Source organism: Micropterus dolomieu, linkage group LG19 (assembly GCF_021292245.1).
Source record: "Micropterus dolomieu isolate WLL.071019.BEF.003 ecotype Adirondacks linkage group LG19, ASM2129224v1, whole genome shotgun sequence".
Lineage (NCBI taxonomy): Eukaryota > Metazoa > Chordata > Actinopteri > Centrarchiformes > Centrarchidae > Micropterus > Micropterus dolomieu.
In genome coordinates this window covers 22,477,445-22,493,182 of record NC_060168.1, presented here as the reverse complement: position 1 = coordinate 22,493,182, position 15,738 = coordinate 22,477,445, and the positions used below count along the sequence as shown (strand labels likewise).

Sequence of the window (15,738 nt, the reverse complement as noted above, 5' to 3'; positions counted from 1 at the left end):
GTTAAAAACAGTAATTCCAAGGCTATGAAGAAATCCAACAAAGACAAGGCACAGAGATGCCTGTATTTGCAAAATGAAATGTTCTAATTTGACCATTAGAATAAAATCCAGTAAGCACTCCACAGATATTTTGTTAGCGTCCACATTTGCAACATTGAGCCCTCCAGCCCTGGAGCAATTGTCTTACTCTGCGTTGGTGAGGTTCAGTGCACAGGAAGTGCAGGCGGTAGCATTTCTCTGAGGACTGCTAGGAGAGGAGAGCAGAGACTGACAAACAGAGATGGGGCAACCAAAGGCTGCATGATGCTTTACCTTGAGACCCATTGCCTCTGCTCCCTTCTCTGCTTCAAGCCCAAGTGACGTGAACAGCAGACACGGCTCAGACAGCACACTTCTGAAAGTTCACTCTGAGTAGGAGAGAAAGAAGGGAGTTCTTCTTTGAGTGAGAGATTTTAATGGAGAGAATATCAAGGGGGAAATGTAGAAAGAGAATTATAAAGGGAATGTGTTTGAAAGAGACAGTGGTAGACAGGAAGAAATAGAAAAAGCTTTATCTTTGGAGAAGGAGAGACAATGAAGGCTACAATGACTGTGAGAAACCAAGGGAAAGAAAAGAGTAATGGACAAACTGACAGAGACAAAAAAATGGTTGTGTATGTGTGTGCGCGTGTGTGTATGCGTGCGTGCATGCCTGTTCATTCTGTGTCAGTATGTGTGTTTGATGAAGCCTCTACCATACCGGTTGTGCGGCTGCAGGATAGTGTGCGTCAGGCTCCATCAATATGACATGTCTTTGATGTGGAAATACAAGGAGCAAAAGCCCAGCCAGCCTCAGTCCAGTCCCCGTCGGGATACATCTACCACTGTGCATGTGCATACGTGTGTGTGTGTGTGTGTGTGAGTGAGTGTGAGAGAGAGAGAGAGAGAGAAGGAGAGAAAACGAAATGCAGAGAGCCACAAGCCACAACAAGCACCAAAAGTAACCACTGCCTCAATGATTTTTAACTACCATTCGACAAGGGAGGCAACAATGGTGGCCTGAACATTTCCTGAGCTAAAAGCACTGTGGACTCTAGTGCTGTAGAGTGGAATGAATATTTTATCTAAATGCTGTTAATAACCATTTCCATGCCAGACTACTACCAGCATGTCCATTGCTGCTAAATTGACACATTAATATTTGACTTGCCTTTTGGCATGAACCTGTTGCTGATCCTTGTTTTCAGTTTAGCATTATAAATATTCATGCTTTCCATGTTTTTATTTATTTTTTTTTTTTTTTACAATTATCATTTCATCCTTTGGAGTCAATTTTTCATTTTGACCAATTAGGCATTGTTGAGACATTTCAAATAAAGCTCAGTGTAGCACTTGAAACTGACTGCAGTCGTATTTTTGAGTGAAGCATTGAGGTTCAGTTTCACTATTAAATGACAGTGCACTATATGGCGTTATTCATGTTAGATTTTTCCTTAGAAAGGGATTTTTCTTTACAAGGATTGTTTTAAGACTTTACCGAATAAATACAACTCCAATACAGTACAACTATGTCAGATGGATTTTGAAAAGATATCTTTCTTTGGCAAAGTTTTACTTTTACATTTACCCGTCAGGCCCCTGAGTTTTCACACACAAGTGGAGTGAGGGGGAGGTGGACAAAAGAAGAGATAAAGGCAGTCTGGCAGAAGCAAGGGGGGATAAATCAGGTCCAGGCAGACAAGGAGATAGAGACAGGGAAGAGGAAAGACAGAAAGATGAGTCCATCCACCAGGCCCATGTGGACTTGCTGCTAACCTGGACTGTACCATCGCTGTTTCGGTAAAAACTTGCAAAGCTTGCAAGGAGGTAATCCTACCAGCCTACCCTGTCAGTGCTTTTATTCTCTCTGAGCTACACAAAGGCATTTCCACACATGCATGCTTACATGTGAAAACATGTACTGTGTGAGCACAAACACATCACACACATACAGTCACATGTGAATGTTTTATTTATATCCCAAAAAGTGTGAGTTAATAACTTGCCTGGGGACACAGAACAATCCATGGACCTCAACATGGATGTCTTCCAAGATGACAGAACAAACAAACAGATAAATGGCATTGTAGAAAAATAGTGGTTTTCACATCATAGTGACAGATTGCTCAGAAAGAACAATATCTTGATAACTGTTGAGCCCTGACAATCACAGGCCACATGCTGTACCGCCAGCCTGTGTATGTTGCCAAGGCGCCTGCATATGAGCACTAATTGCCTATAACTGTACCCGTGACACAGAAGTGGCTGCCTTGCTTCTCTTCATTGCTTGACAGTAACTGTGTCAATATATTTATGATAAATTAAGATATATTTCTCAAGACAGACTGTGTGTACTTTTATTTGAAAGTGATCAGATCGGATGTGTGTTTCCAGACATTACCAACCTATCTGGTTGGGCTGCTGCTGTAACAATGTAGGAATCAGTAACTATGTATGTATGCTGGTGACACAACTTTCCAACTTCTAGGTTTGCCTTTACAGAAGCCTCCAGTCAAAGTGTCAGTGACTCAAAAGACACTTTGAAATCCGATTTGAGCAGCCAGGGGTCTGGATTTGCAAAAATCGATTTGCATTCCATGTGTTTTTTTCTTTTGCTGTCCAGACTTTCTGAAATCAATCTGGATATACCAAAAAAACTGATTTGTGGTGGCAGGCAGTCCAAAACACAGATAGTGACACAAAAACCTTATGAAAACTATGTTTTAGTACAGTTTGGGTTTTATTTATTTATTTAATTTTTTTGCTCTGGCCATCAGTTTTATCTGCAATGATAGCATTGTACTCACCAAATCACTTGATCAAATCTCGAAACATAGCATAGCAATGACAAACCCATAGGTTAGTCAAACTTCTTTGTAAGAGAAAACAAGGGCCGATGGCACATATATATATATGCACACTCACGTTTTTTCTGTACAATAAAGACTTATTAGAAACATTACTGGGATGCTCCCTTTTGTTTTACCTAAAATAAAGTGGTAGTGGTAATGAGGCAAAACCTCTTGCTTGTTTTTTACCTTTTTGATCACCTGACTGCTCATGTTTGTTGCTCTGTTGCCACGAAATCTCACTAACTACTTGGAAGTACTGTACAGTGCTATCATAAACAATAACTGACAGCCAGGGCTATAAAAATACAAACAGATTTGTTTTCAGATTTGTTTAAAAATAAGAAAGATGAAAATGATTAAAGACACTGCAGGTGTTGGATACCATTGCTGATGCATTGAAACCAGTACTGGTGGAATTGATACAGTGTGGTGGGTATTTTATTTTTTTTTTTCTGTGTTTGCGGTACATGCATGCATGTACATGTTGGTGTATGCAGTATGTGTGTGTTGTGTGAAGTTGTATCATCCTCATCCCACCCAGGGTGTGTGAGCCCAAGTGTTCAAGCACAGTCTCCATGAGGTCAGTGGCTGCTGTGATAATGCTTAACTGATGCCGCCTGTCAATAGCCATTCACCAGCAGAAAAGTGCTCTGCCTGTTCAGTAAATTACACAGTGCGACGTGAGCTGTGAGGTTCAAAACAACCTGACCCCACTGTTGTTTGGAGAAACAATAGAACAATGACTGCAATCAGCTTTTCCAGCAACCATCTGTGTCATGCTGCTGACTACAAAACACCTTTCCATTACTCCAGGGCTGCAGCTATTAGCTCACCATGGCATTGACTCCAAAGTGAGTTGGAGAGGTTATTGTAATGGCACATTAGATTGTCTCTGACCCTTCTTTATCCAGGGTTTTGTTTTTCTGACCTTGACATAGGTGGGCTTTTTGAATACTATAAAGCCTGTGAAGTGATCATTTCTCAAAATGGCTTGTGTTTTCACAATTGAACATATTTGGGAGGTGTCATATTGCTGATTGCAGTAGACTTTAAGTGTGTTTTGTCTGTATTTGAGACATGTTTATCTCCTTTTCCCTTGACTCTGTCCTCACGGCTTCTGCAAGCATGCCCGCGAGCAGTATGAAAAACTGTCCACGATGCACAAGAACATGCAAAAGCTCTACGAGAGCATTGGCAGCTATTTTGCCTTTGACCCCCACTCAGTCAGTGTGGAGGATTTCTTCGGAGAACTGGCCAACTTCCGCATCCTCTTCATGGTGAGTATATATTTTATATATGTCATCTTTACTGTTCTTTCAAAGTACACACAGACTAATAGAAGCCACCACCCACACATGCATTCTTTTGCATACACTTTCTCTTGCTTATACACATTAGATGTCATTGAAATGAGAACAGAATTTGTGTTGAACATGCACACATTTCCCTGAAACTTACAGTAGGTCCTGACTGATGGTGAAAATGTATGAACATTACAGTGTTATACTTCTATGGATGAAACTCGTGTGCGGGGACATATTTTCAGCAGAGGGAACTCACAGCCAAGTGTGCCCCGCTTAGTGTGTTGGAAGTGTGCCAAGCATGCTCTTGGTAATTTTCGTGGCCAGGCTCCATTAGCGTACCTGTGGCACACTTAGGCACGGGTAGGATCAGAAAGAATACATTACCATACATTATAGGTAGGTGCGTTAGAGGCTGTGACAATCATAGCCAATCACATTCACTACTTTCATTCCCTGTAACCACAGGGCTCTCCCTGTCATGATTCACACCTGCAGATAGGAAACTCATTGTTATCTGTGACGTTCAGAGTTTCAATGAATACAGTAGCTCAAATATACTTGCAAGAGTATGTGGTACCTCTTTTTAGTTGAATTCATTTTTGTGGTCACCATGTTTTCAATGCATAATAGTGGGACATTATATTTGTCATTGCAGAGATATATACAGTAACAGCCTCCAGTTAACTACCGCCGCATTGCCATAAATAAGATGAATGTAGAATTTAGATGTGTAGAATTTGCATGTTTTCTAAAATTATTTTTTAAAGTTCAATCAAATTACATTTGTCTTATTTACTATGGAAGCAAATAAAGGACATACATATTCAAATTTTAAAATCCAACGAATACCAAATATTGGAATTTAAACACCGCTCAATACATAGAATTGAAATATTTTACTTTGGAAACAATGTATCTGAATGTATTTGTTCTGAATTCACCTATTTGAAATTAAAATATGGAATTTCTTTATTTGCAATTCCTAAAGCTCAATTTGAATATCGTATATATAGTCAATGTTCACAATTTTAAATCCAAAACTTTAAGTTTAAGAATAAAAAAATAAATAAACAATAGATTCAGGTTGCTCAGATTTATTTCAAAAAATTCAAATACAACAGTCAAATTGAATTAGTAACATTCACTGAAAACAGCAACATGCGGTTTACAGGAGAGAGTAGACTGATTCTGATTTTGATCTACTACACCTACTCAGTATCCTTTGCCAGAAGACTCACCACTATTCCTCTAATTGGCTGTAGCATTCCAGATAACTAAAGCCTAGATGATGCTAACCGGCGTTGCCAAACCAGACAAGCCCTGAAAAAGAGCGACTCAGCCCCGGCAGCTCACATTTTTGGTTCCATAGCATAATAACAATAAAACAGTATGCTGTGCTGCTCTGAGAAGGTATGCAGCGGACCACACAAGACATTTTTTTGGCACCATGATGGCAGGGCGCTGCTAGATTGGCATTGCTACAGACTCTGCCGCGCCTTCTCCCACTGTGGTGCATAGCGAGTCACCAAGATACCAAACTGGCAAAACTGGATGTTAAAAGGGTACTTCAGTGATTTGGTATTGCATGGCCATAAAGATGAGTGTCTCATGAGGAATAAAAAAAAAGAAAAAGACAAAAGAAATGTCAGAATTGAAGCAGCAGTGGTTGAGATTTTAGTCCTTAGTGCCAGTCAAGCTCTAAAAACACTTGAACCTTCACTCCCCATAATAAAACATATTCACAGCTTTTTACAGAACCCTTCCTGCCTGGTAGAAATGCCTACCTACATCTTCCAAACCCCGACTCCAAAGCTGGCTTTCTGTTATAATGTCCCCCCATGCTTTCAAGCTGAGGTAACTCCAACAATGTCACTGTACAGCTCTTTTTGTAGATCTACAGGAGTCATTATACAACTGTAAACTGGACGTGAGCAACGAGGGTACAAACATTTACCTCCCAGTCATCTGATTTTACCTCACAATGTGTGCTTTTGAGCCAATCAGTTTCAGTTGTTGGGGTGATTTCACATTCTTTCCTTTTTTTCCTTTCTTTTATTTTTTTGTTTGTTTTCTGGTCACCTATTTTAGTCTTTATATTCCCTTGGTTGGCCCTGACATGCTTTTCAGTACTTCTTTTAAGTTCTTCTCCACAAGAATGTAACTGCACTCACCTGCTGTGTGATTTCCTTCCTTCCATATGTCATCTTTTAGTAGGTCATAATGCCACTGTGTCTGCCAAAGATTTTTTCTGACATAACCTCTTTTTTGTCACTGAAGTTTTTCTTTTTCATTTTCTTCAATGCCATCTTAGTCTGAAAGGTTATAAATAGAGGTTTCTTCTTGATAACAATACTCCCAAAGTGTTTATAATCAGAAAATAAACATGTGATAAATGGTTTATAACAAATTGTTATTGTAACTTATTGATGTATTTCTCAAGAACTGCATCTCCTCCTGTGGTAAACAGATAGTGAATGATAATATAGTAAAACACAGTTGTAATAATATAACAAAATTCATAGTGTAAGTTATTATTGCTAACAAATACTGCATATATGCAACAAAAAGTTTGGGACAGAATCAGTGAATTAAGTAATTCACTTATAGTAATCATGTAGTCCGTGTGCAGGGGGTTCATTATGGGTCTTCTCATACATGACAACATGTGGGTGAAAAAAAATCTGAATGTTTTATGAATTCTAGCAGTTAGACGATAGCTTGACAGTGTTCTTTCAGGCCCATTAAAAATGTAGAAATGCACTGAAACCTGAAGCTTGGCTCAGTAGCCTATTTGCACTTTGCTGTATTTGTAAACCGCACAATACTGTTTAGGCTATAATTTGAAGTAAACTATATTTTATTTATGGTACTTTACTGTATTAGTGTGTAGTGTATTTGAAATAAATTAATGCAATAAATAAATGCACAGTACATAATGTTATATAGTATATGCTACATCCAAATGGGAAACAAAAATGCTTAATTATTTTTATTCTTTATTATTAAACCTTTATTTAACAACTTTATTATTTACGGCCTGGCAAGAGAGGATTAGCCACTTGCGGGGAGGGGGAGTGGATACAAGTATAATGGCATTTACTTGAGTATATAGAGAGTCAGATGTTTAAATCTGCCTAACATAACTTGGCTTTTGTTTTTAAAGAGTAGAGTAGACACTTATGAACTTTTTCTTCCTACTAGTACTGATTAAGGAACATCTAGTGCTGACCTGGGACCTGTGAGGAAAGAACAAAGTTATAAAACAGATTAGAATATATTATTTTAAAGTAGAAATGCTGAGAAGTAAAGAAGGTATAATGTCAGTGTCTTACTGATAAAAGAGGCTTGGGCAAGTTTCTTAAGCTGTTCTGCCTGTGTGTATGTGTGTGCATGTGCTGTCACTATGGCGCATTGCAGATCTTGCTGGATTTTGTTAGTGCTAATGAATCTAGAGAAGAGGTTAATATTCCCAAGTCCTAAAGTAGATGAAATTGCATTTCACTATCCTCCTGAGACTTTAAAATTATTTTGTGTATGGCTGAGACAAGATTTTTGTGAAATGTGTAATATTTCCATCTACTAAAATTATTATTATTATTATTATGGAACACAACAATAGTATGTATGTATTCCCTATAATGTCTACACAATTCACAGTATTTTTGTCTAAATGACTACAATAAAAGTATAAAACAAATGAAAAATAATGACTACTGAGGTAAAAGTACTGGATAAAAGTGAAACAAAAATGTCCTGCTGCTTGCCATTGTTACAGGAAATGTGGTTAATGAGAGCAGTAAATAGAGCACATGGGGAAAAGAAGATTTGTTTTTAAAGAGATAACAATAATGGCAAGGTAAACGCCACATCATCACAGAACAAACTGAGAGTTCCTTTTTTTCCGGAGTACACAAGTCTGTTAAACATTGATTCAAGTGTCTTTGCTTTCCCAACAACTTTCTATCCAACCCTCCTGGCACTGCCCCAAAACTTCCCGGTGTCAGGATGATGACATGGTGTCCAGAAGGCATGCTCTCAGTCTTCACAATCCATTAATGTAAATGCCAAGGTCCCCTTGTCTGAATCCTTTTCCTCTCTTTACTCTGATCCCCATCTGAAACCAACTTTTCATTCCCACTGATCAAAGTACACCAGCACACAACACAACACTCCCTCAAGGATTCTAAAGTTGCATATCTCTAAAAGAGGCATCCACCCAAGAAAATAAATTATTCTCTCAAGCAAATAGCTACATATGAATATTTTATTACTGATTTAAACTTTCCTGCTATGGATAAGGGGAGGGAAGTGAGTGGGATAAAGTGTTGTGGTGGGGTTTGGGAGGGGTGGGGGTGGTGGTGGTTATAAGTTAATGTATTCATATAAAAACAATCCTTTAATCACCATATTCTTCAGATATTATTTATAGTTTTTGGCTCCTCAGCTCTGCTGACAGAAAGGCTAATCCCATCTGCTTGCAGAGCACAAGGATTCAATGGTTGTTTCTACTTGAATGTTGTTGAGTTTTTTCTTACCCTGTGAAAACAACTGAGCTAGCTCCTTTGCAGCAACATCCTCAGCTTTTCTTGTCAGTGAAGGAATTTTAGGGAAATGTCTGCTAGTCATTTATCTCTGACAAAGTCGACCTACATCAACCATTACTGATTTGTTCCAAATGGCAAATCTAATGAACACCATGACTTCTTGGCAGCTAATAATTAAAAAAAAAAAGACCCCTGAATTTAACTGCTTGATATGCCTGCAATGCCTCCCTTTATTTCAATATTGAGACATTGAGTTGTTTGACTCAGACAAAACATCTTCGCTAACTTCTATGTCGCATTGCCCTGTGTAATGCATTCACAGCACAAAGCACCCGCAGTATTAAAGAATTCCATTGCAATACAGTCACCCTAAATTGCTTTTACTAAAAAGCAAGGGCTTAATGCACCCGACCGACATGAGGCATTTGAGTAAACGCACTGACAGACAGTCCTCACAGAACTGAATGTAACTGATAAGAGAATCCATTAACTCTATTTTCCTTCTGTTTCATTCTCTTTCTCTCCCTCACTCCCGTCCCATTCTCTTTTTTCTTTCTGTGGCCAATGAAATATTATTTGATTTCAGCACATGGAGTCAGTATTCGAAGAGTCCAACAATTTGTTAATTTAATGCGACTGCCATATTCTGAAATAGAGTATGAGTGAAATGCAATCGCAGGGTCTGTATGTGTAATCCTGACCAGGAGCATGGGGGATGAGGGTTTTTCCATTAATGAGTTATCAAAGCACAACAGATGGGCTGGGATGAGCTAACAGTCTTCCTTGTTAATTGAGTGACTTTCTAATAAGACCAAAAGACCCAGACCGGGTTCACAAAGTAGCAAGATAGAGCATCTATGAGATTAGAATGATGATTTGTGAGTGTGCCTGTGTGTGTGTGGGTGCAGCCATCCACTTTTGAGCCCATTTGATTTTTCTAAAGCTTGCTAATTCCTTCACGATATGACAAATTATCATAATCATGCTGATAATGCTCAAGATGATGCTCTGACAGTGCCACTCTCCCCACCTTCTTGCTGAATCACTTTCATGTTTCCTCTGTATTTTTACTTACACTAACGTGACAGTCATAAAAACCATTGCACCAGATTTTGGAGGTCACCTATCAGTATGGGAATATGTCTATACCACAGAGCAGAAGTCTCACAATCTGTAACCTATAACTTTGTGAAGCCATTTCTCCCCACCTACTGGCAAACAGTGTAACAGATGGCTAATAAACACATTTGCTGCTTATAGCCCAGGCGCTGTAGTGTTTGTAAAATTCAAATGAGATATAGCAGTGCCACTCTCTGTGTGAGATCACTGGTGCAACTGAGCAGTTGGAAATACTCATTGCTCCCTCATTGGACTGGCAAACTTGTATGCATGGGAGGGGAGCCATGCTGTGGGAGATGTATTGCGTTGTGCAGGGTCAAGGAAGAACAGCAAACACACTTCATGAATTATTGAAAGAACAGACCTGGAAGGGGAAAAATGCTGCCTTGCCCTTGTTGGTGGATTGGACCTGGGGGTTGCACAGCATTCACTTTTCCAGCCAGGTATAGATAGAGGAGTACTTATAATCTCCCTCTTAGACAGGCTGGAGGCCATAAGTGTGACATACTCTCTGTGAGCCTGAAAAGCAAGAATGTGCTGCATCAATAGTGTTGCTGACAACACCTGGCATTAAGGTGTTATTATGCAAAACCATGCATTTAGTTATGTCTTTTTGAGATGATTCCAATTCCTCTAAATTTACATACCCCCTGCGCAATATGTACACAGTATTTGCACTGGATTTTCCTACTTTACACCAGAGGGGATCAGGGCACAGAGCCTGTCATAAACATGGCCTCTGGACTGCAGGATTTCAGAGTTGTATTTAAGTAGTTATTATGTAGAATGAGGGCCACAAAGGACACTGTCTACCATGGGAGATAATATCATGTGGGGGGGGGTTAGTTTGAAGTGCTGCACTACATTTCTGACTGTAGTCTTTTTGTTGTATCTCTTATTCAATTCCCCATTCTCTATTTTATTGTTATCCTTTTTCTAAACCTTTGTAATTGGATGATTTAGTTTGCAAAGAAAATCCTCCCTATAGTGCATTTCTGTATTACAGTAATTGGTAGCCATTAGTAAAAAAAATAAACTGGGTCTCATTTTTTTCTTTCTTATTCCCAACATTTCTTAGACTTTAAGCAAAAATATCAGCCTCAGAAACTAAAATCAATAATATAACTACCTGTTATCGCCAGACTGAAGTTATGTACCTAGGACACTTGAGCAAGTTTCATTCACTCAGAAAGGCAATGAGATATGGTCAACATATCTAGAAAATAGTTTAATGAATGAACCGCCATACTCAAACTAATCAAACTGTATATTTCAATATTAAATATTTGCCATGAAATTAATTAGATTTGTAATTCTTAATTAATTGGTTTGTGGTGCCACAGAAGTTAATACTGTAAAAACTACTCCTGCTGGACCCAGATGCCCCTGCCAGTGGGATTAAATGTTTATTATACATGTATACATTGTATACATCAATTAGAAGATCAGAGTTATTGTAGATTGTTTTCATTTGAATATAATATTTATGCTTTCATTGGGTGCCACTAAAATGTTAGTGACAACCTTCACTGATGGACAGCTGACTGTGTGAAGGATAAAAGTAACTTGTTTTAGTGCTCACCTGAAATCAGATTGTAAATAGTGTGCTTTGATCTTGGATATATAAGCTCGAGAGAAAACATGATGCATTCAAAAATATATTTCAACATTGTTTGAATTCATACAAACATTTGAGCAGATTTGAGAGCAACTAGATCTTTTGTCTCATGTTCCAATGATGTTTAAATCTGGTTCCCTGCACTGAAGATTATTTTTGAAAATGCATCTCATGAGGCTTGTTTATCTCTTGTATGTCTTCCTACAATATTGAAAGTTGGCAAGAAAATGAGACCTGATACAATCAGTTGTTGCCAAAGGCAAACTAGGTAAAGAGAATGGTAAAGAGAAAAATAAGAGACCACTGAAAACATATTTGTTGCTATGGTAATTAGTGGTGCTGTGTGATTAGGGCAACATAATTACGTTGCATAATCATGTTTACATCCAGAATTAGTTGTTTGTTTAAAATAAGTTTTGCCTGCAGGATTTTATTTGTAATCCACATAAATTATCTACGAAGTTATGCTGTAGATGTTGAGGAATGCAGTGATATTACTTCCTAAATGAATTGAGTCTTGTCAGTGAATGAGGACAGAAATTCATTTGATTTGTGCTGCCAGTGCTGCCCATCACTTAAACAAAATGTGCAAGTTAGCAGTTCCATTACCGACTATACAGCACAGCTCTTACACACTCTAATTCAAAACAGCAGCAAAGTGCACACAGTCAATATCCCTTACAGAGTGTAGCTGTATCATTTACAATAACCTTGATGCAGTGATAAAAGTAGGTTGATTTTTAAATGGTCACCAACTTTAAGCAGATGACAAAGCAAAACATCCCTTCTTATGTTTGTGTAATGCACACAATACAAAACTCACTCACCCCCCCCCCCATTGCCCTTGTCATCCCACAATGACACAGTGACAATGAGGGCTTGTGTCCTTGGACACGGAGCAAATCTCTACTATTGACTGGCATGATGAGCTGCTCTTTCCTTGTTCCTTACCCACAATCTCTGTAATCCCTCTCTTTTAGCTGCCAACATGACACACACACACACACACACACAAGGACCACAGGGGCATTAGATGGTGGGGGGCAACTGTCGCCACTTATTATATCAGTGCACAGACAGCGCCATGCCTTCACTTACTGACACACACACACACGCATACATAAGGGGGGACACCATGGATGAGCACAAGCACAAAGATACCCATGGACACCGGCTCATATGCATGTATACACATACAGTGTGACCTCTCACACAAATACACCTATGATGGATCCTGCCAAGCGCTGCGCCACAGGCCTAAGATGAGAGCACATTTTGTTGTCTCCAAAGGTCACACAGTTGCATCTTACTCTTTGTTGGCACAAGAACAAACTGACACATTTGTAAAAGCTGAATCCGTACCGTTGATTATCTGTTTTTCTCGGACTCCTTCCTGACATTTCAGCCTGTCACAGGAGGAGGGGGAGGAGGAGGAGGATGGTATCTCTTTCTCCCTCCTCAGAGACTGGCACACTGCTGCTACACTTTTCTTTTCTCATGCTAGGGCCCCTCATAGTAAAATATGGAAATATACTGGCATGGTAAAAACATGTGATGATCATCTAGCCTTTTTTATACATGTGCCATGTTGTTGTATTATTGACAACAAATCAGCTTTTTGTGTTAATGAAAATATGCAGAAACCTTACTGACAAATATGCTTGTATTAAAAAAGGTCTACACAAGGCATGATATATTGTTTATTCCAGCTTATCTCTAACTATCAAACGATTCTCTGAATAAGAATTTGCTGATGGCATGCTACTGCTTGTGAACACTATACAGTAGTGAAGACACTAACAGAGTGGTGGTGACAGTAGCCATATTGTGATTTTATCTGTGTGTGTGTGTGTGTGTGCGTGCGTGCGTGCGTGCGCCTCATCAGGAAGCAGTGAAGGAGAACCACAAGAAGAGGGAGATGGAGGAGAAGATCAAGAGAGCCAAGCTGGCGAAGGAGAAAGCAGAGCGCGAGAAGCAGGAGCGCCAGCAGAAGAAGAAGCAGCTGATTGACATGAACAAAGGTATGCCACTTCTCCCTGCACCACCACAGAGACAGAGACGGAGAGGCAGGTGGGGAGTTATGAGGAGGAGAACAGGGAGGATGGAAAGGGGGGGTTGGGGGGAGCTTCACATAGATTTGAACTCTGAAGGAACAGGATAATGTGTAGGAGTGGGGGGAGTCATCTTTTTTCAGCTATGAAGGAATCTTATACTTACTCCCACAGCCGATACAATGCTCCCAAACAACAGACAGATTATGCTACTTTTAGCTTGCTTTTTTCCATGGTACATTTGCTCACATAGACAGAAACATTCTCTCCTGTAGTAATATGCACATACATTTCTAAACATTTCTAAACATTTAACACATTCAATGTATATAAGTGTTATAATTTCACAGTTGCAAGAGTAATTGGAGTGTGGTCATTAATAAACACAAAGACTTTGTTGAGCCCTCATAGAACTGGCAGAGGCTTGCAGGATTTAGGTCACATGTAAAGATAGGAAGCTGGGGTCAACTTATAAAAGAGTTTGAAAGTTGCTTTGTAGATTAGGCTTCTAACACGCCAAGCTGTTGCTGCTGGTTTATCACTGGTCATGTACAAGAGCAAATTGTTATTCATCCAAGCTATTTGCAGGGCAGCTTGCTATATTTATTGTTGTGAATCGTTGGAATTAGTATGTTGTCCTCCAGCAATGGCAGTAAACCACATATTGATTAGTATAAGTTGCAGTTGTTCAGACATGAAAAGTTAAAGTGACAGAGCTGGATGCATGTGTCTAGTTATGCCAATGACATTGTGAAGGAATTTCAAGCCTGAAGGGGCTTTGCAAGCAGTCACTGTGGTCTTTTGTCCATTTTTTTGACAAACAGACTGGGATTTCTACAATTCACCAGCTTCTAAATGTCAGCGCCAGCCAAGGACCTCTCTGTAGCTCAGCCACATTGGGAAATATGACAAGACAGTCTTCAGTATGCCACAAACTCTCCAAGATAATTGATGCATGCTACAGTTTTTCCCTCCCTATTTTTTTTTTCCCTGAGCAGTGACCTCTTTGAAAGCTTCACTTTTAATAATCCAACATGGCTGAGCTGAAAGAGGCTGTCTACCCCTCTCTCTCATTCTGGCTAACCAGATGGAGAAGGGCAGAGAAGTAGGTATGATATTAAATATTTCTGCCAGAGCAGATTTTGATCTTGGTTTCTGAATGCCATAATATGACTTGTATGAATAAAACATTAGGGATGACATGGGCAACGTTGCCTGCAGCCTTGGAGATAGTGGGGATTGTCCTCGACACCAACACCTAGATCGTTGGACTGTCGCGATCACAATGACCTTGGCAGTAATGAAACTCACACTTTTAAATTCAAGATGTGCTAAACCCAGGCTGCTTTTCCCCTGTCAAGGTTCTTACCTGCATTGACTACGCATTTTCATTAAACCTTGAATAGTTCCGTTTTGTGTACTAACTTGTCTCTTTGTGAAATGTAATCAGAGAAAGGACCATCAAATGCTGAGCACTTCAAACGGATCCTGTGAATGGAAATGAATTTGAGCCAGAAGCAGGTTGGAGGTTACAGCAGCTTGGTGTTCTGCTTTTGTGTTTCTCTTTAAGCTGTTAGGTTGGAACCCACATAGCAGGATATTCAGTGTTTTCTTGTTGCACATCTTTCTTTTCTGTGCCTCCACTCTCTAGTTGACAGCCTTGGCTTGAGAGTCTTGGCTCTTCTCTCCCATTCTGTTCAATTCAACATTCAATGTGTGCTTCGGATATTTTGAGGACTTAAGTTGTTTGAGAAGACTTTTCACATCAATATTTCATGCTGAGCATCACCCGTGTTTTCTGTGAAGGTTGATGAAAATAAGATAGATGCACAAAGAGGCTTTTAAAAATTCCTTTTACCATCTATTAATCATGTCCAAACATTTTCTGCATTCATTTTACGTTTTAAACGTTGAAAGGCTAATTGAAGTGGTGCAATACATCTCTAGTTTAATATACACATTCTTGTTTTCCCTATTGGAATCATGGAGGGAGGGAGTGGGGGGGTGGGGGTGGCGGGGGGAGAAATAGATAGATAATACATTTTTATGTTTACAAATCCATTAGCATGAGCAGATGGAGTAAACATATGGCCATTGTATTATGAGAATTATGTACAGGTCAGTATTGTACCTGTTTTATGGATTTACTGATTTACTAATTTTATTGCTTAAAAAGATTGATGGATCATACTATTGTGTTTAATGCAATTTCAAGAGGCTATTTTTGAGAAG

At 39.2% G+C, this 15,738-nt stretch overlaps 1 protein-coding gene across 7 annotated transcripts in view; it reads left to right on the top strand.

Annotated features, from left to right (window-relative positions):
- Nucleotides 1–15,738, top strand: part of diaph2 (diaphanous-related formin 2) — a 470,900-nt gene that overhangs the window by 365,783 nt on the left and 89,379 nt on the right. For all 7 annotated transcript variants that reach the window (XM_046031243.1, XM_046031244.1, XM_046031241.1 and 4 more), the window contains 2 exons: nucleotides 3,983–4,147; nucleotides 13,341–13,476. In XM_046031243.1, the coding sequence (XP_045887199.1) occupies nucleotides 3,983–4,147; nucleotides 13,341–13,476 (301 nt within the window). The remainder of the gene's footprint in view (nucleotides 1–3,982; nucleotides 4,148–13,340; nucleotides 13,477–15,738) is intronic.